General features: G+C 52.9%; 1 protein-coding gene across 1 annotated transcript in view; it reads left to right on the plus strand.

The window, feature by feature from the left end:
• Umodl1 (uromodulin like 1) overlaps window positions 1-20,354 on the plus strand; it is a 47,255-nt gene that overhangs the window by 16,511 nt on the left and 10,390 nt on the right. The window contains exons 7-18 of the mRNA XM_040732555.1: window positions 3,761-4,015; window positions 5,623-5,735; window positions 7,346-7,565; window positions 8,125-8,262; window positions 9,314-9,883; window positions 11,031-11,291; window positions 12,575-12,687; window positions 15,503-15,716; window positions 17,670-17,804; window positions 18,636-18,955; window positions 19,307-19,452; window positions 19,906-20,142. Of these exons, the coding sequence (XP_040588489.1) occupies window positions 3,761-4,015; window positions 5,623-5,735; window positions 7,346-7,565; window positions 8,125-8,262; window positions 9,314-9,883; window positions 11,031-11,291; window positions 12,575-12,687; window positions 15,503-15,716; window positions 17,670-17,804; window positions 18,636-18,955; window positions 19,307-19,452; window positions 19,906-20,142 (2,722 nt within the window). The remainder of the gene's footprint in view (window positions 1-3,760; window positions 4,016-5,622; window positions 5,736-7,345; window positions 7,566-8,124; window positions 8,263-9,313; window positions 9,884-11,030; window positions 11,292-12,574; window positions 12,688-15,502; window positions 15,717-17,669; window positions 17,805-18,635; window positions 18,956-19,306; window positions 19,453-19,905; window positions 20,143-20,354) is intronic.

A 20,354-nucleotide genomic window follows, 5' to 3' on the forward strand; every position in this document is an offset into this window, starting at 1 on the left:
CAGATGGCATGAGAGTGACAAAGGCCATGTCTAGGGTAGATGGTCCACAGACCCCAGCTACTCCTGTTAGCCTCCTTTGAGGGTAGGGGGTCTAGGCTCCAAAGCCTGGAACAGAGGAGGGTCTCAAGAGGTCTGGAGGTTGAAAAGAATTTGGGCAGATAAGACATACTTTATTGATCCACGCTCTGGCCACTGGGCAGGAAGACAGGAGCAGGCACTCGAGCACACACAAGGCCAGTGCACGGTCCTCAGGTCTACACACACACACACACACACACACACACACACACACACACACACACACACACACACGCGCGCGCGCACACACACACAGGCAGGCTGGTAAAGGCACCAAGCTCTGACCTCAGGACCATACTTGTGTAGAATCGTGCAACAGTGGCATTCTCCCAGGAGTAGTCATACCTTTCTGTGTATCTTCATCAGCCATTTTAGGAAGTTTCATGCTCTCCACCCCAGATGTCCAGCCTTAGGCATCTGGGCCTGGGGGATCCATCAGGGCCGTGTTGTCTAAACATAACCTGGCTCCTGTTCCCTCTGCTCCCGGGTGTAGAATGGCTACCGCGTCCCTGAAGCCATGGCTATTCACCTAGCAGGTCACTCTTGCAGTCACTCTTAGAGATGGCAGCTGTCTGGTTAATTGGGAATGCCGTGAGTGGGTCAGAGCCCTGCTCTGAGATGCTCGCTCCCTGGAGAGTGAGCAGCCGTGGGTGGCACACGAATAGGACAGTTACTAATTCTGCGAGGTGCTGAGGAGAGAGAGGGACTCAAGGAATGCGTATACCACGCCCAAAGGAATGAGCTGCGTTAATCTCTGGTTTTGTGTGGTGTGGGTGACATAAAGACAAAGGTGGGGTGGGGGCCACGAGGCTATGGGGGCTTTGAACACACACACACATGCTCACACACACACGTATACACACATGCACGCACACACACGCACACACACGTATACACACACGCGCACACACACACACGCATGCACGCACACACACACACACACATGCACGCACACACACAGTGTGTGATCAACAACTCTGCCACCCCTGCTTGGCCAGCCTGCCTCCAATAAGCACTGACCCTTCGTGGTCTTAATCCATCATAGCCACACCAGAGTGTATCTCTAAGAGATAAGAGATGCTAATATACAAAATAACCCTGTTACTGTCCCCTTGTAGCCAAGGTGTCTTCTCCATGCTATCCAGTCTCTGGAATGTGATGCTCTCCTCATTATCATCCTTAAAGTCCGCACTTACATTTCAGCTGTGGTCACCTCCCATCCCTGACAGCTCTGGAGCTGCTGACTTTAACTTGTTTCGTTTCCCCTCTGCCTCTGCTTCTGCCCCTTGTCATCGAAGGTGTTCTGGCCTCTCTGCCCAGAAGGTCCATTGTCTCAGGTGCATCCTGGCGCTGAGTGGGGACAGATTAGAGACCTAGACAGAGACCTCATGCCATCCTGTGGGCTGGACTTTGTGACTCTTTTCCTGGAAAGCCCATGGAATCCTGTGATGGGCACTCAGCTTTGGAGAAGGGAAACCACCCCCCAATTGGCTCCAGACCACGCTAAGTGCCTGGTCGGGTTAAGAGTCAGAGAATGGCCCCAGTGTGTATACACATAAACAACAGAGTGGACCTCACGGCCAGTGTGAAGGCCGCTCTGACTCTGCCCCTTACACAGGTTCCCCTGCTGCCCCCTGCACAATGGAGGCTCTGTGTCATTTCCCAGAGATATTCAGACAGGATTCTGGGCATACCCAGCCCCTTTCCAGGTTGGGTATGTAGTGTTATCTCCTGGCTTCCTGTGGCCTCTGGTGGCCACCTTCTCTCCTGGTGTTTCTCCCCAGGTCTCTTAAGTCCAGGCATGACATTCTTATCTCAGGTGCATCCGGTGTCAGGTGGGGAAAGATTGTAGCTCCAGAGCGAGACCCCAACACCATCTCCTTGCTCAGTGGAGGAAACCCATGGATTTTTATGTGCACATGCTCTGCCAAACAGCTTCATGTCCCTTCTTCCCCTGAAGGTGGCAGGTCATGCCGCTCGACTCTAGTCACAGGCAGGTAGTAGAGTATGCCCCAGGGCTCATAAGTTATGGATCTCTTGAGAAAATGCCAGACACAGCAAGGCCACATTGTACATCTCTGTAATATAAGGACCTTGAAGGCTCTGTTTCTAGGGTCTCCTGGTATTGAGAATGAAAGCAGATGTCTTCCCCACCTGTTCTGCCTACAAAGTCCTGCTCTCCCTGGGGAGCACATGACCTTGAGGGTCTGCAGAATTGTATGACTACCTCACACACCATCATTGGTGTGTGTCCCCATGTGCCAGAGATTTTCTGATCTGTGGACTCCAGGCTAAGAATCTGTCCCTGCAGTGGGAAGGCAGACTATGACCCAGATACACTGACTCTGGTCAAAGGTTTTATAGGATTCTAGGCTCTCTCTGCAGTTAGTTATGCTGCCAGCTGAACTGAACTCTGCTCTGAGGCACAATAAGCCTCTAGTAGCCTGTCACATCGAGGGCTGAGAACGGATGAGGCACGTGACCAGGGAAGGCTGCCCGTCCGTAGTCACACTTCTCCAAGGGTGGAACGGGCACGTGTGTGTGTTTCTAAATCGGAGAGTCACAGCCAAATTTGGCTGCATATTGCTATGAGGACCACGTGTATTTTAAATTTAGAAGCTAATACAAATGAGCAATCTGTTGGACTGGCTCAGTCACACAAGTTACTGGAAAATACAGCACAAAATTCAGATTCATTTCTTGTGAAATTAGTCACCCAACAGATGGCCCATGGGGCAGCTGGATTCTCACACAAGACAACAGCTGACTGACATCGTGCATGATTCGCCCTTTCTATTCCAGGAATGCGTCCCACTTTGAGGAAGACCCGAGTCCCTCCCGTTCTATCTTCTTAGCTGTCAGCTAGGTTTGTGGTCTGGTAGAACAGGGGTACCAGCTGTGAAGGAAACCCAGCCCGACTCCCAGACCAATAGCCGAGGGTCAGTAGGATGACATCCTTGTGCCCATGCAGTTGGCGTGGCCGTAGCCTGAGAATGCATGTTAAGACTGTATTTACAGGCACAGCCTGGCCACAGCACAGTACAATGACCTTCACTATAGACATCATTCTGCCATGTGTCATGGTCCCTGTAGTCTGTTCTAGTGGTTCATTGATGTCACCTGACTCCCTCTCTCTTCCCCACCCTTCTTATTCTCTTTAGTGTCTATATGCATGTGTGGTGTGTGTACATGCATGGTATGTGTATATGTGTGCTTGTATTTATATGTGCGCGCATGTGCACATACATGTGTGTGCATTCACACATGGAGGCCCAAGCTTGACTTTAGGAGTCTTCCTCAATTGTTTTCCACTTTATCCTTTGAGGCAGGGTCTCTCACTTGGGTCAACATGATTAGTCTAGACTCGCTGGCCAGCTTGTTCCAGGGGAGAGGTGGTGATCCCCAACCCCTTCGTGTAAGTGCTGGGACTACAGGTACAGGCGGCTGCTGTGACTACCAGGCATTTATTTACATGAGTTCTGAGAACTCGGTTCCCACACTTTGGGGGCAATCAGTTTATCTGCCGAGCCATCTTCCTAGCCCTCCACCTTAGCTTTTGAACTAAGTTAATTATTGTAAGATGAGGCAGTGTCGTTCTGCGCGCTGGTCTCCTCGATGGCTAAGCGGGTGGGACAGAAGCTGGGCTGCTTCCTATCTGAGGCCTAGGTGTATTTCTCCCTAGATTGCCCTCCAATCCGAGACTTCATGGCGTTTGACGTTACCAGCGGCAGTTTTCACGTGTCCTGGAGCTTGAATTCCTCTCAGAACCACAGTTTCCACGTTCAGGTGTACAAAGGCCGAGAGCTTCTCAGGAGCACCTGGACAGAGAGCCGGACTCTGGCTGTGCCTGGGCTGGAGGCTGGAGTTCTGTATGGAGTGAGGGTCAGCTACCAGGGGTGCGGGGCCAACATCTCTGCTGCGCTGGTTGTCAAGACAGGTAAGGCACCAGCCTGGAAGCCATACGTCCTTGGGTGAACCTTTCTGTCCCAGAGTTCTGGGGACTCAGCATGTCACATGAGCCTCCCGGTATGCACGGTGTAGGGTGTGACTGTACCTGCTGTGTGTGGCCTCTGATTCTCTGAATGGCTCGTACTGGGCTGGATGCTGAGTGGAGCTTACATGGGTTCCTAGCTTGTCAACTCAGGCTCCGTGGAGACCTGCCTGCTAGTAGTCTGCTGTACATGGATGTTGTCAGATAGAGGATGTGCCCACAGATGGTACACCACAGGCATTTAGTCACACAGACTCATACAGGACTGGCTAAATAGCCTCCTGCCATCAGGGCTGGGCAGCTCAGTGGTGTCTAGATGAAATGGGAACACATCCTACTTCCTGTGGCTCATAGCATCCACCCTACCGGTGCCAGTAGGGACAGATTCTTCCAAACCTACAGGACACATGCATATGCTTAGACCTCTGGCACTGGGTGGCAACTGATGTGGTCATCCAGTCCTTACAGGTGGCTCACCTGGTTCTGCCTGGTCATGGTAATATACAGACCTCACCAGACGCGGCATGGCGATGACGGCTCCCTCAGTTCTGAGGCTGTGGTGTGGAGAGGAGGGGGCTCTGAGACCTCGGGTCCCAGGTGTGTCTCTCCCCTAGCACAGATGGTGGCTGCAGGCCGGGGTACTGCAGAAGCTGCTCCTTCTAACAGTGACTTAGGCTTATCACAGGAGTGAGCGAGGAACAAACATCATGTGTGTAGTTGGTTCCAGGTGTCTCCTGGGAGGGATGCCTCCCTTGGGATAACAGCCTTGACAACACTTCAGTGACTTCAGTGTGACACGCACATGTGATCTGTTGGGTTGACCCTGGCCTGTGGGCCCAGGCTCTCCATCCCTGATGGAACCACCTTGGAGTTAGTCTGTGGCTGCTGTCAACAGTCAGGGAACATGATGGGTGGGTGGCAGTGCAGCCCCCCATGCCTGTGCACAGAGTTTACTCTCATAAAAGAGACAGGCTCCCAGCCTCTATGTTGAGACTTTCCCGGGCGTCTAGAGGAGAGGTGACCTCATGGCAGGGGACCAACCCTATCAGTCCGTCAGGCACAAAGACGTGGGACTTTCCGTTCTGAAACCTAGAAGGTTCTGGCAAACAGGAACCAGCAATCACTGTAATATAGGGGGCCTGGGTAGTGATTGAATGCGAGGACTTGACCAGGCCTGCTACTCAGCACATTGCCCCACCCCAGGAAGGGACAGCTGGAGGGGCCTTGGGACCCTGTATGTACAACCTGAAACCCAGCTCCTGCAAGTATGGACCCTGTGTGGTGGCTCAGTGTCCCTGTCATGGCTGACAGAGTGCATCCCGTCCCTGTTTAAAACTGATGTCTCGGTTTATTTCGTGTACCAATCAAATGAGAGGCTTTAAGGAAAGCATGGGCAGAAAAGCACGGGACTGATGTTTTTGTGTGTATGGTGCTGGTGATTGAACGGGCTGTGTGTACGCCAGGGAAGCATTCCACCACCCAGGTATACCTTAGCCCCAGCATGTGATTTCCCCTCTTAGGGTTTTGACTGATTTGTGTCACTTCTGTCTCAGATGCCCGGGTTTTCCAAGTCACAGTACGGATCATGAACCGGAACCTGACAGAACAGCTTCTCAACTGCAACAGCAAGGAATTCTGGAACTTTTCTCAACAGCTCTTTCATGAGGTAGCAGGAGAGCAAGCCATTGGCCTGCCCTCAAGACCTTGGAACTAGGGTACACAAATACGTACATAGGCATTCACGTGCGCATGTGCACGTACATACACACATGTGCATGCACACGCACATGTACACATGTAGACACATGTGATACACATGCTCGCATGTGCACATACATGCATATCCATGCATATGTATGTACACACATGCACATACACATCAATAACCTGGCTCCCCCCTGTGGTTGAGCAAAGTCATAGTCTTGTAACAGTCTGAGGAGGGTCACACCACCAACCACAGACCCTCATGGGATAGCAATCCTTCATCAAGTAAGTGCCTTGATCGCATGGCTGGACTTGCTGTGTGAGACTTTGCCTTGGGGTGCTGTTACCCTGTGTGGCTTCATAGTAGCTTCCTGAGCGCAGGCTCTGCCACCGATCTTAGCATCTGTTGCCCCCCGTGGGAGGCACTGACGAAACCTGGTGCAGAGCCGGTGTTTGCCATCTAACATAGGTTCTGGGATGGGGAGAAAGCCAATTCCTCCAGCTGCCCAGGGTCTTGGATTTTACCCATTTGGAAAATCATAGACTAGCTTGATAGAGTGTTGCAGATGCTGGCAGAAGACACGAGGTTAGCAATAGAGAGCCTGTCACAGCACAGAAGGTGGCCCGAGAATCATATAAGGCTGGTTCCCCATCTTGCCCCTTCCCCCCCAAGTACACGGCATGATGCCCACGCAAACCCTGTGTTCATGAAGGGAACACCCCTGAGACAAGCAAGCCCTGCCTTAGGGAGCCCAGATCTCTTAGACCCTAAATTGTGTTCCAAAGGGGAGGTTACGTTCATTTGCTATGTGGGATGGTAGAAGGGGCTGTCTTTTGTTCTGGAGAGACCCATCCTTCTGAGGTCCCAAGCTACTCTGCACACCAGCCTCCCTGGAAAGAGTCTAGAACAAAAAGACCATGGGTCTCCTATTTGTAGGGCGGTCAGACTACCAAGGGTGGTGGTGGCGTGAGCTCTTGACGTCTGCCTCTGGGGATGTCAGCCCTTTTTAATTTTAGTTTTGGAAGGCAGGGTCTCATCCTGTATCCTAAGCTGGCTGAGAACTCACTGTGTATCTCAGGCTGACCTTGAATTCCATGCTCCTGTCTCGTCCCCAGGAGGAGCTCTTGTGAAGGTTCTTAGAGAGCTGTTTTTTTTTAACTTTGGCATTTTTGTTGTTGTTTTTGGTTCCCCCACTCCCCCAAAAAGCTAATCCCAGTGCTCATGGAATGGTTAGCAGAAAGGTGGGGGAGAGGCTGGTGTCTCCCCATGAAGGAGGGCACAGTCCTGAGTAATCATGGGTATTGTTTATTGTTAGCCCCTCCTTGTCAGTTAGTCTGTCAGTCAAGATGACAGTCAGTATTTCACCACCCCCGAGACACACACACACACACACACACACACACACACACACACACACTTACTTCAAGGGCAGTCGGGTGGACTGTCCATATGCACCCGGTGGATGCATGCTGAGGGTTTCCCTTAGCTGTTCCAGGGAGAGCAGGGTGGACCCCATGGCTGGGAAAGCATGACTGCTAACCGCATGAGCTCCTTGTGTGTCTCCCGGTTAGGTGGAAAACTCCTTCCCCCAAGTCATTTTTGACATGTACAGACGAGGGAAGCTGAGGCTGCAGATCGTGTCCCTGCAGGCGGGGAGCCTGGTAGTGACTCTTAGACTCACCCTACAAGATCCTGAGTTTCCAGTGGGTGTCTCCATGCTGAGGCCCATGCTCCAGCGACTGTCTGAAAGCGCCGTGTTCCAGGTTGACCAGCAGGGGACGTTAGTGAAAGGTACGACTCTTCCCAGCGGGCAGCAGGACATACTTCCAGCTCACAGATACCCCTGCAGTCACAGTTTAGCCAATTTTCCCTTTACCCGAAAGGCTACTAAATAAGCATAAAGCATATCCTGAATCCTCAGTGAGAACCGAGGGCCAGGGCCAGAGTCTCCCACTGGAGTGGGCCTATTCCCTCTGGATGATATCTTTTGCAGGCACTGGTCCAGCACACAGAGCAAAAGGAGACTAGGGGTCGGTGCGGGTGTGCAGAGGACAGGGAGTGCAGGGTCCCTGTGTCTGGTGGTCCAGGAACAGCACTACAGTGTCCGTCAGTCAACAGCTCATCTGCGGGTCTGCTTCATCAGCCCTGGTGTTAATTTATCCTTCCCTGGTGCAGGGCAAGCCAGAGAGAGCGAATTTCCACAGAGTGTTTAACAGAATTGGGTCTCAGGAGGCCAGTCAGTGCCCCCCGCAGTTCTCTAAAGGACGGGCAGGAGGACTTCCATCTGCCGTCGGTTGGTTCCCTAACCATCTATCCCTTCTCTCGCTGACTCTGCCTCCTCTCCTCACAGACTGGGACGAGTGTGCACACAGCTCGGAACATGACTGCCACCCAGATGCCCGCTGCGTCAACCTGGAGGGCTCCTACACGTGCCAGTGCCTCACGGCCAGGGATGCCAGCCCTTCCCGGGCTGGCCGGGTCTGCGAGGGTGTGTGTCCCCGGAAGTGCTCTGAGGCCAGCTTTGCCAGGCATAGCGCTAAGCGCCACAGTAGTGGTTTGCTTGTTTGTTTTTGTTTTCTTTTCCGTAGAAATTAATGGGATGGTAAATGTACCTAAGAGCAAATGCAGTGTGGGTTCTGTGGCTCCTCATCCCACGGTAGCTGTAAAATGTAACTGGAGTAGATTTTATATGAAGGGGTGAAAGAGTCCTGGTAAGCAGAGTACCCCAAATGCAAGGAAGTCTTCAAATGTCCTCAGGGGTGGGGGCTGAGCTACTTGCAGATCGATGATGCTGTGTCTGATTAGTCATGTCTACCCTTACAGGTATCAGATACTCTGTCCGATTAGTCATGTCTGCATTGGGAGCATGCTGAGGCAGAGGAAATGTTCTCCTCCGTCTCTTCCTCTTCCTCTTCCTCTTCCTTTCTCTCTCTCTTTATCTCTCTCTGTCTCTTTGTCTCTCTGTCTCTCTATATCTCTCATGGGGGGGGAGGTATTTACATATGTAAGTGCATGTGCTTGCGGAGGCTGAATGTTGATGTTGAATGTCATTCCTCAGGAACCATACGCCTTGTGCTAGGATCAAAGGTGTGTGCACCACCACAGGGTCTCTCACTGGGGTCTGAAACTCACAGATAGGGTTATACTGAGCACCAGCTATCCTCCGCCTCTGTTTCCCCAGGGCTGGGGTTACAAGTGCACACTATGACCAGCATTTTTTTTAAGTTTACATGCAAGTCCGCATGCTTGTCTATGTGGGTGGGTGTGCACCAGTGCACGGTTGCCTGCAGAGGCCAAAAGAGGGAGTGAGATTCCCTGGAGGTGGAGCTTTAGGGCATTGTGAGGTGCCTGTTGGATCTGGGAGCTGAACTTGTGTCCTCGCCTGGAGGAAGAGCAAATGCTTCACTGCTAAGCCATCTCTGCAGGCTTGCCAAGGGGGCATCTTTTGCAATGCATTGTCTTTCTCTGGAGAAAGCTCTTGATGTGGGGAGACTCTGATGGCCTTGCATCTGGCATCTGACAGGGGGTATATTCCGCAGGTGACATGGTGACCCCCACAGGAGGTGAACTGTCCGTAACAACAAAGGTCACAGCCCCAGCTGTCAGTCTGGGAGTAACATCCTTTGGCCCAGAGACCCTCACCTTATCACCAAGTCCCAGGCACCCGAGGAGCACCCCAACAAGAAGCGAAGCCTGGACCCCAGGGCCTCCATCTAAGAGAGACAGTAGCAGCACAGCCAGGCAGGATAGAGATGGCACGGGACAAGGTGCGGAGGTGTCCACCATGGACCCAAGCCTGGGGACGAGCCACGGAAATTCCAGCGGGGTGGCAAGCTCCTTTCCCAGGGCTCCAGAGCCAACCCACAGTCCCCCCCAGAAGTCCACAGATGTCTCACTGCACCCCACCGGAGAGCCACAGGAAACCTTCACCACAGACCCACCCTTCGTGGCTCCTTCACCCACGGGCTATGTTGTGTGGCACCCCAGTCCCCTTTGGGAGACCCCTCCTCCGAACTCCACAAGACGGCAGAATGAAGACCCTGGACCTTCCTCCTTCCCAGGCTTGCCACCGGCCTCAACCCCTGTGGCTCCAGGGCCCCCTGCCTGTGGTGAGTCATCAGGAGACTGGGACACCAGTGGAAACCTTAGGCTGTGTGAGCCCTGATGTCAGGCTTGCTGGAAATGTAGTGTCCTTTTTCATCCCGGACATATGTGGACTGGACGCAGGCATAGAACGGTGTGGTTCTCTATGGCAGGTGTCTGGTTAGAGAGAGGGAAGCTCCCCCTCCTCCCCTTATTTCCTATGGACTCTTGGCTTTCAGCAGTTGGGGTAGGACATGGCCGGGGAGGGAGGAGACGTAAGGGATTTGTGTCCCATCTGGAGCAATCCCTTGCAGGTTGGATATAGTCCCACAATCCCCAGCAGCACTGCAATGCTGATGTCACCCCATCTCAGCTTCCTGGACCCCCACTTTCCTGCTGACCCTCACCCCAGCCTCACTGGACCTCCAGTGGTCATGCACTCAGGAAGTCTGTCCTTCCACCCTTCTATGTCCGTGTGCCTGCGCTTCAGCTGTCTATACCTCACAGCTGTACTGCAACCCCCAGCTGACCCATACCATACAGAAAGGGTTTAGCTTGTCACCAACTCTTGGGGACACACAGGGACCAGTGGCCTTCCTAACCAGCAAATGGGCTGGGGCTCAAAGAGGTCTGGCTGTCAGCCCTGTTTAATCAGCCTGCAGATCTGGTTCCACTGTGGATTTTTTCCCCCAGACTGAGTCACTGTCAAGGGTGAATTCCTCCACTGTTTCCTCCCTGCCAACCCGCATGTGCCAGGATTGTCCCACACAGGAGCCAGGGGCTTCTCTGTCAGAGGGACTCGAACCAGCAATGCCGATGACTGCCCCTGGGACACCAGCATAGGGCTAGGGTGGAGGAACCATCCAGAACAGCAGAGGAGGAGTGGTTTGTAGGCCCCCAGGGTTGAGTCTGAACTAACCCTCTGGAAGACAACATCCCAGGAACCGATTTCTCTTGTCTAAGATACATGGCTTCTGCTAAGAAGCCAAGCTAGAGGCCCTGCAAGGTCCTGCACACAGGGGTACTGTCTCTGTGAGGGGTCATGAGAGTCTGCATCATTGGCTGGCGTCACCTCCCCTCCGTTGTTGAGTATTGGACTTTGGGAAGCTCTTTGCCTGTCCTTCAAAGTATTCAGATCGATTTTCATGTCGGCATTTATGTCCCACTTCCCAGTTCCTGGACCCATTGGAAAGGTCACCGTCTCCAACGTGACCAGTACCGGCTTCTCCCTGAAGTGGTCAGCGGCAGACATCAGCTCCTCCCCTGCCTTCTACCTCACTCTGGTCCCTCCTCGGGGACCCGCCGTAATTGTGGAGACCCGGGACAATAACGTGACATTGTCAGGCCTGGAGCCCGGAGCCTTGCACCTGGTAGAGATTGTGACTAAGTTGTGTGGGAAAGAAGGTACCAGAACACAGCTGAGAGTGCGGACGGGTAAGGATCCCTGGGGACATGTGTCACCAATTACACACAAGGGGGCAAACAGACAAGCACGAAAGGTTGAGCACAGGAAGGCCTGCCTGGGGGCTGCTGGGTGTCCATACCCTTCTCACCAGGCTCACTTTGTGAGGGGATGGTGGCAGCATTGAATAATGGCACAGTCCCCTCCCCAGTTACATCATCAGATAAGATCCCCCTTTTTCTCCTCTTTACTTCTGACATCTGTTTTCCCAGCACAGGACTTCCTGTGTATGTGATACTCTAAGATGCCTTCACGTCTCAGGAAGCTTCCCACACACTGGGGGCGGTGTCTCCCAGGTTGGTGGTACATTCCTTGGGCGATGCCTAGGATGACCTATTTGGGTGCAGCAAGAACAGCTCATGGCCAGCTGGAGAAGGAGTTTGGTGGTGTTTGGATGGTCCAGTGTGTAAATCCCTGAGTCTGAGTCAGTTCAGAAGACCCCTGAAAGTCTCCCCTACTCTGGAAGGAAGGGGTTGTACATGAATGTGTGGCTCTGCACCTTAAGACGAGCCCTGTGTTTGCTCCTGCTGTGCTCCTGTCCTGCCTCTATGCACCTTACATCAGGTTACATGTGCCACTGACCACGGTTCTGGCCTTTGGGTACAATGACAGCAATGTCCCTCAAGGACGTGAAGTTCGAGGCTCATTGGGAATGTATAGTGGGATGGCATTATGGTTTGTCTTAGGACTGACTGAGATTCTCTTGGGAGATGGGCCTGAAGTCATCAGGGTAAGAACGCTGTTCTCATCTGATGCCCCAGGCATGTTGCATACATCTAGGAAGAGCTATATCAGAAGCCAGGACATGACTGGGGAATATTCCAGACCATGCTCATGTTCTGCATGCTCCTAGAAGCCCCAGAGGGCAGAGACTCACAGAGGACAGGCTACAGTAGGACCTCCCCTTAGGCCACAGAGTTCCGTGGGGTAGGGAAGGAGGTCCTTGATGAGGTATGGGTTCGGAGCAGAGGCTGTGATGTCCAGGTACAGCCGGTTTACATTGTTGCCCTGATGGTCTCTTGGTGCCTGTTCCCTCTCAAACTGGCCTGGCTTGCTAGGCAGCTGCATGACTTGCAGAGGAGCCTTGAGGGGAGGCCTGCTGCGAGCTGCCTCCCATCCTCTGGAGCCTGGTGGTTCATGTCTGTGGGCAGCAGTCGCTAGTCCTGCTTTGAAGCCAGGTCAGCCTTGCTACGCGTGCGGTCCACAGGGACACTGAAATGACAGTCTGTGACCTAATGCATGCTACGTCCCGCAGTGGCCCAGAAACTTGCTGGTGAAGTCAGGATAGCAAACATCCGGTATTCAGAATCCCTCCAAAATGCCAGCAGCAGCGAGCACCGAGACTTTGTACAGTTGTTCTTCAGGGCGGTGAGTTGGGACAGTCAGTCCCACTTCCTGGCTGGGGTGGGGGGGAGGATGCGGGGCAGGGGGATGCTATGCTTCCAACTAGGAATAAGACTCCTGGGTCTTGTGAACTCCTGTTTCCGAAGGAAACTGAGCCAGACTCCAGCAGGTTTGAGCGTCCTGAACTGTGTGACAGAGGCCTGCCTGCCTGGAGGCAGAAGCCAAACCTTTCCCCATGCACCTTGCTTCCTCTTCCTTCATACTCCCTGTGGAGCAGAAAGCTCTATCTATATTTATCAAAGTGCTTAAGCAGGACTTTGGTGATGTAGGCTTATGATCCTGGCAACTCAGGAAGCTGAGGCAGGGGGATTGCAAGTACAAAGCTTGTACGGGCTACAGGGGGAGCTCAAGACCAGCCTAGATGACTTAGTGAGACCTTGCTTCAAAATTTAAAAAGTAGAAAGCTAAGGGTGTTGCATTGTTTACCTAGAATGCACCAGGCCCTAGGTTCAGTCCCCTGTAATATGTGTGCACCGAAAACACACACACACACATACACACACACACACACACACTCACACGTGACTATTTTAAAAATTGATCTCCATTTCAAATACCATGAAAAATGTAAGTGTAAAACCCAGTGATTTATACTGCTTGCAAAAAAAAATCTGCAGGTACCACCACCATCTAGTTCCAGAATGTTTAAATTACCCTCCGTGTGGAAACTCTGTACCCGTTCCAAGTTATTCTCGCTCTGCTGCTTCCCCCAGCCCCCGGATCACTACGTTGCTTTTTTGGGCCCGCCAGCTGGATGCTCATGAACGTGGACGAGATTAAGTGACGTGTTGTTTCTGTCACTTAGTTAATGTGTCCCAGGTCCATGTGCGTCTGCACCCCACTTCTTTGATGGGTGAATACTGCTCCATAGCGCCATCGTCCATTCACTCATTGCTGGGTAGCCATGGTCCTTCTGCTCTTTGTTCAGAACAAAGCTGCTCTGGAACTGTGTGTGTCTTCCCTGCCGCCCCTCCTGCTGTCTTTGGGAATGTATATTGGTACCACATAGTACAGGTAGCAATCTCAGCATGTTTTGGTGCTATGATATTAACTATTATTACTCAGACGGTCTCATGTGTCCCAGGTTGGCCTTGAACTCTCTATGCAGCTGAGGACAATGGTCCTCCTGCTTCTACCTCCTGAGGGCTGGGATCCAGGCGTGCACCTCCAGGCCTGGTTTATGTGGTATTGGGGATGGAACCCAGAGCTTCACATATGCTAGGCAACACTCTACCCACTGAGCTAAAGCCCCAGCCCTAGGTTACATCACTTTTTAAAGATAGAGAATGCTCTTACCATAATCTAATGATCTTATTTACCTTGTAGAAATTTCAAACTTAAGTCAGAGTTAAGGGTTGGACAGTGCCACCTAGTGGTAATTGTGATAATAGACCGGCATGTCCTGAAGCCAATGGATGCTACTCTCCATTAGAGCGGACCATGCAGCCTCAGGACCATGGACAGGTCCATGGACTCTCCATAATGGCGGACCACTCTCGCTCCATCGGATCTGAAACCCTGCCTTCTGTATTCTGGAATTCCCAACTCTTCCAGGGCCTGGCCCAGAGTCCTTAGTAAATGATGGTTTTATGTAACATCAAGCAACAGATGTTGCGCCCCTTCCCCACTCTGGTGTCCAATTACAGAAGCTCCACCCCAAGCTTCTAGATCAGTCTGCCCTCTTAAAACTATTTCCTCCTTGGCCCATATTTGGATATAGTTGCTTTATTTGCCTAGTGTCTCCGGATAGAAAATAGTTGTGTAGCCATTTGCACAGGTGGGATAGCCAGGCCAGTTTTGGGGGTGGCGGGCTAATGGCTCATTGTTTCCTAGCAGGAGCTTTGCCTGGAGAACACTTTGAAATGGTGACATTAGCCCAACACAACGGCAGAGCTGCCTAAGGAAATTGGGATGGGATGAGGGGTGAGAAGCAGGAGTCTGTAAGACAAGCACAGCAGCCGTCTGACTGAGCCCCCCAAATGGCACTGGGGGTGGGGTTGGTGGTACTCAGCCTGTGATGGAGGGTGATGGATCTCTCTGCCTTGGGTGGCCTAGAGGAGGGAAAGTGGGGCCAGGAGCTCATGCCTTTGGGTAATGCCCACCCCTCATGGGTTTCTCTGGCAGTCCCTGGAGATGCCCTTCCCAGGGGTAATTTGAATCACATGGACCGGTGATACTCACTATATGAAACTGTGTCTTTAACTACATTGGTCTGGCTCAGAATGATGTAGTCTGTGATGCGTGACTCTGCTCCAAAGGACAGAGGACAAGAGCAAGCCCTTCAGAGGCAGGAAATGTGTGTCCTGTTAGGGCTCCTGGAGAAGCTCATTTAGAAGTGGCCTGTGAATAGGTGGAGAGGATGTAGGGAGGGGGACTGTTCTGAAGTATTAGAGGCAAAGGAACATTCTAGAAAAACAGACAGTTGTGGGTGATCACTCACTCAGCCCCTGCTGCCCCTACCCCTGATGTAAGAGCAGCCAACTATTAACTGCCATTGGGGGCTTTTGTGTTATAGACCCATGAGGGTGGGGTTCTGCTAGCCCTTTCCCTGTTCAACCGAAAGACAGCTCTCTGCAGCTGTCTGCTGCATGGGGAGGGGGGTCCTCTGAGCATCATTAATGCCTGCAGGCATTTATTTGTCCTGGGCTTAAAGGGTCAAGAACTACTCTGGGGCTTGGACCTTCTTGCCACAAGCTTCTCTCGCTGCCAGGCAGAGTACCAGGACAAATGGCCTGTGACCTCAGCAGGCAGCTCTCCTCACGCAGCCTGTTTCTCAAAGGTACGGGACTCCATGCCAGCCACGATGTGTCAGCATATGGACGCAGGCAGGATCCGGATGGACGTCATCAATGTCACAAACGGCAGCGTCGTGGTGGAGTTTAATTTGCTAATAATGGCAGACCTGGATGTCAGGGAGGTGTCTGCCGCCTTCCTCACGGCCCTACAGAACACATCGTTGCTGGAGGTGGTCAAGGGAAAAACCTTTATACAAGGTACGCGGGGGCTGGACCAATCTGCCCCAGTTCTGGAAGCAGAGACAGCACGAAGTCAGCTGTGGCTTTGGGTCAGGAAGATGTGCCCTGGGCTCCTCGTGGGGTTTTCCAGGAGCTGTCTGAAGTGTGGAGTGGACGGGGGGGGGCTTCCTTGTCTTCTTATTGCCACCATGATTGCTGTTAAAAATTGAAGGGCTGAACCTTCAAAAGACTCAGGGATGTCCCTCCCTCCCCTGTCACCTGTGCTTTGATGGGCTGAGAACCGATGGGTCCTTCTGGGCAGCCAGACTGTCCAGGAAGTTTCCATGGAGACCCCTAGCAAAAGTACCAGTGAAGAAAGCAGGGAGAAGGCGGCAACTTGGACTCTTGCCTACCTGGAGTTACAGATAATGACACATGGCTTGTGAACAGATTTTTTATTTTATTTTATTTAGTCAGTGTCTCAATGTATAACCTTGGCTCACTGTGTAGACCAGGCTGGCCTCACATTCACAGAGATCTGCCTGCCTCTGTCTCCAAAGTTCTGGGATTAAAGACGTGAGCCGACATGTCTGGCCCTAGATAGTTTTATGCTTTTCCTTTTTTTAAAAAAAAATGCAGACTTTAAAGTTGAGTGTCCTTTTTAATTTGAAGAGTGAGAAGAATTCCCCAAGCCAAGTCAGGGTTTCTGAGGTAAGGACTGTAAGATGTGAATTACCTAAAAAGATCAACCCTCCTGTCAAGTAGAATAAAGTCGCTCTTTTAGAAATGATAAAAGAAAACTCCTAATGAACTAGTGAAGAATTAACAGCCTGTGTACAGAGCAAGTTCACACAGAGCTGATAAATACCAAGCCTGATAGGTCAGCGTGCAAAGGGTGATAGCAGACAAAACCCAAAAGAAGTATAAGTCACTGACAATCCCCAGGGATGTGACTCCCTTTGTTTTTGCAAAAGGAAAAAATTTTATAAATAAAAAACAAGTTAAAAGCAAAGCAACGCCCAGATTCTCTCTGATACTATTGTGGACCTTGGCAAAGCATGGTGGGCAGGGACTGTGGAGTCCGAGGAGCGAGCTGGTGGGTAGAATTTTCTCACCCTTTTTGGGAGCCAAGGCAATGATGAGTTGTCAGCAGTCCTCAGCACCTCTTCCTCTTTGGCTTGGCAGTTGACTCTGGGACTTTGTCCCAGGGGGAAGGGACCACAGTCAGACAATAGTTAATGCAAAGGTAGCAGTCATCAGAGCACCTTCAAAAGCAAAGTAATTGAAAATTGCCAATGGTCTGTAGTAAAAAGTATGCCAAGTTCTGTCCCCACCGTGGCCTGTTGTCACCCATGAATGGGGCTTACTGAGACGGAAGATGCTAGAAAGCGATGTGCCGAGTTACAATGTGTGAGTATGTATACATGCTTGTGTATGTGCTGAGCAGGCACACGTGTGTATGTGTGTGCTTACGTGTGTGTGCATGCTAGGTAGGTGTGCTACCACTGAGCCATAGCCTCGGCCCTGATACCTGCTGTGTAAAGACTGGCTGTGCAGCCCCGTGGTCTGTGCTCCTTGCTCTGTGTATTGGTTCCTATCCCTGTCCTGTGGGGCCGACAGACCAAATAGGCAGAAAGATGGAAGGTGCAGAGGAGGGGGCGTGGCAGGGCCCACTGGGCTCAGATCTCCTGGTCTGTGCATACCCCGGCTATAGCAGTTGGCTGTAGGGGTGCAGCTCTGCAGGAACCCCTTTCCTGTTTCGGCTGTATTCTTCCAGATTGGCCCTGGCTCCCCACTCCCACGCACACCGAAGAGCCTCCTGGACTGTCCTGAGCTTGCCACATTCGTGCGGCCTGCTCTCTGGATGTGTTTCCACCCTGCCTCCTGCGATGTGCTCTCCCAGAAGGACTGTGTGTGCATGCAGGCGGCACTGCCGTCCCCAGCTGCTCGTAGCCCTGTCATGGTCCCTGTCCTGCTCTCCATGCTTTTCAGATTACAATGAGTGTGAAATGCGGGAGGATGACTGTGAACCTGGAACGTGCAGAAACACCTTCGGGTCTTTCACGTGCATCTGTGATGGGGGAGGACCTGGCTCGCATGTGGAATATTCTGGAAGATCCTGTGACGGTAAGCTCTACAGCCCTTTCTGGAACGCTGCCTCATCATCTTCTTTCTTAAGGACACTCATTCCTAAGGAAGAGACCTTTGTCCAAATGAAGTCAGCACGTTGTTTATGACAAGGCAGGTTTTCTATATGTGCGCATGCGTGTGCTCGCATGCATATGCACCTGTGTGTGTGTGTGCGCGCGCGTGCACACATGGGTGCACATGTTCATGTAGGGTAGGCGTGTATGCCTGGCTCACCCTCTTCTTTCATTATGTCCAGTGGAGGGAGACAGCCACCTATGTGAGGGAATAGTGTCTGGGGCAGGGGACCTCCTCCACCTGTGGGAAATAGAACACAGAAGAAGTCAGGTTATGTTAGAGCTGGCCATCAGGGCCAACTAAGTCAGCACCCCGCAGTGTGGGCCCAGTCACGCAATACAGACTGGCTGAAACTGGGGAGCCTACAGAAATGGGCGGCCGAGGGGAGCACGCTGCCCAGGAACATGGGTGACGTTTACATGGGCGATCTTCCCAGAGATCACTGGACATTGCAAAGCTGTGAGCTTAGCCGAGGCAGGAGCAAGGGGCCCAGGCTCCTGAGAGGACAACTTAGGACTCCACCTCAGGTCCTTGGGGACAGGTTACTTGCCCGTTCATGCTGAGCACATCCATGGTACCTGAGGACCCGTGGAAGCCCAGCAGCCTGGTCTGTGCAGTGTGGGGACACCGTGGCGGGAGCAGCCAGCTCCTGGGTGTGGCTGCTCTATACACAGTGTGGGCCTCGGAGGTCCACCCTGTGCCTCTAGCCACAAACAAACTCACCCTGAGCCTTTGTCTCCTTGGGATCTGCAGGCGGCCCTTCCAGCAACATAGTGCAGACCCCAGGCCCAGAATGGCTTCCTACCCCAGTAGGAACTAGAGGTGCCCCCGTGCCAGATGCCAGCTCCGTGCCCCAGGACCTGCCCCTGCGGCTGACCCTGACAGACGCCGTTGGGGTGTCCTGTGAGATTGAGACAGTGGTCATCACCATCCAGAAGCAGTTTCTGCAGCAGGAGGCCATACCGGAGGCCTCCCTGTACCTGGGGGAGCCCTCCTGTAACGTGAGCAGGAGCAACGGCACACATGTGTTCCTGGTGGCCGGCTGGGCCGAGTGCGGGACCCTCGTGCAGAGCGTGAGTGCGCATGGCTGCGAGCCGCCTGGAGGTACCTCAGTGTGGGGAGGGTTTGCACCTGGAAAGGCAACCAGTCAGGGTCTTCACTCTTGGGCCTCTGACTTCTAAATGAGAGGGCCCGGAAGAGGAAGTCAGACAGGCCCACGTTGTCACGGTTGGTACACTGGAATTGTGAAGTAGATGCAAGCCCCACGTTGCAGAATTCTCCTGGTGCAAAGGGCCTGGGGTTGGCTGGAGGCAGGATCTTCACACTTGTGAGGATAACCCTCCAGTACCTGGAATATAGCCGCAGTTGGGGCTGGGACACACTGAGGCCCTGGAGGTCACTTACATCCGTGTGTTTATGCTCAGAACATGACCAGCACGGTGGTGACGACCACGCTGAAGAACGACCTGTCCCCAGAGGGTGTCATCCACCACCTGCAGATCCTCAGTCCCATCCACTGCGCCTTCCGCAATGACCTCCTGACCTCCTCAGGCTACACCCCACAGTGGGGGTGAGTGGGAGGCTGCCTTGCCTCTACACAGCTTGGGCTCCCTCTAGCAACTTCACCTGAAGGCTCTCCAGGGTGTCCCAGTCCTCCCAGGGCTCTCTTGAGTCTGCCTGCACAAGCAGACCGGACTTGTGCTAACTGCCAGCTCCCCCCACCCCCGTCCTTCGAAGAGTTAACTAGAAAGGACCAAATTCCTTCCCCGTGGTCCATCAGCTAGGCAGGACAGCTCCTCAGACCGCAGCCTCCACTATGGCCACCCGCTCGCCAGGGCTGCTGCCGACACAGAGAGGAGTCCGGCTTCTTGCTTGCAGCCAGCTGCGCATGCGTTGCCTCTCCTCATCCGGGCTCCTCCTTCGCTCCTGTGCCTCCCCAGAATCACTTTGTGTGGGGAGGAACTGGAAGGAAGGACTCCATAAAGCAAGCTTCAGATCTGCTCCCCCCCCCACACACACACAGGGTCTACACCATTATCGAAGACCTCCACGGCACCGGGAACTTTGTCACCGAAATGCAGTTGTTCATCGGAGACTCTCCCATACCTCAGAATTACAGCGTGTCCGCCAGTGATGAGATCAAAATTGAAGTGGGCCTCCACAGGCAGAAGAGCAGCCTTAAGGTGGTGCTCACTGAGTGCTGGGCCACGCCCTCCAGCAACGCCAGGGACCCCGTCACCTTTGGCTTCATCAACAACAGGTAGAGGCCATATCAACTTGCCCAGCCCCGTTGCCTACTTTGAACCCCCTTGGAGTTTCCAGGTAAATGCTGCTGTGGCCTGGGTTTGGGGCTAGGTGAGGCAGCAGCTCCTGAGACTTCCATGGGGACTGCAGGGGACCTGTGAGGGGTGGAGGGTCACAAGAATCCTGCCTGGGAAGCAGCCAGGGGAGCAGCCCGCCTAAGGCGCCACA

This window comes from Mesocricetus auratus, unplaced genomic scaffold, assembly GCF_017639785.1.
Source record: "Mesocricetus auratus isolate SY011 unplaced genomic scaffold, BCM_Maur_2.0 Super-Scaffold_100027, whole genome shotgun sequence".
Lineage (NCBI taxonomy): Eukaryota > Metazoa > Chordata > Mammalia > Rodentia > Cricetidae > Mesocricetus > Mesocricetus auratus.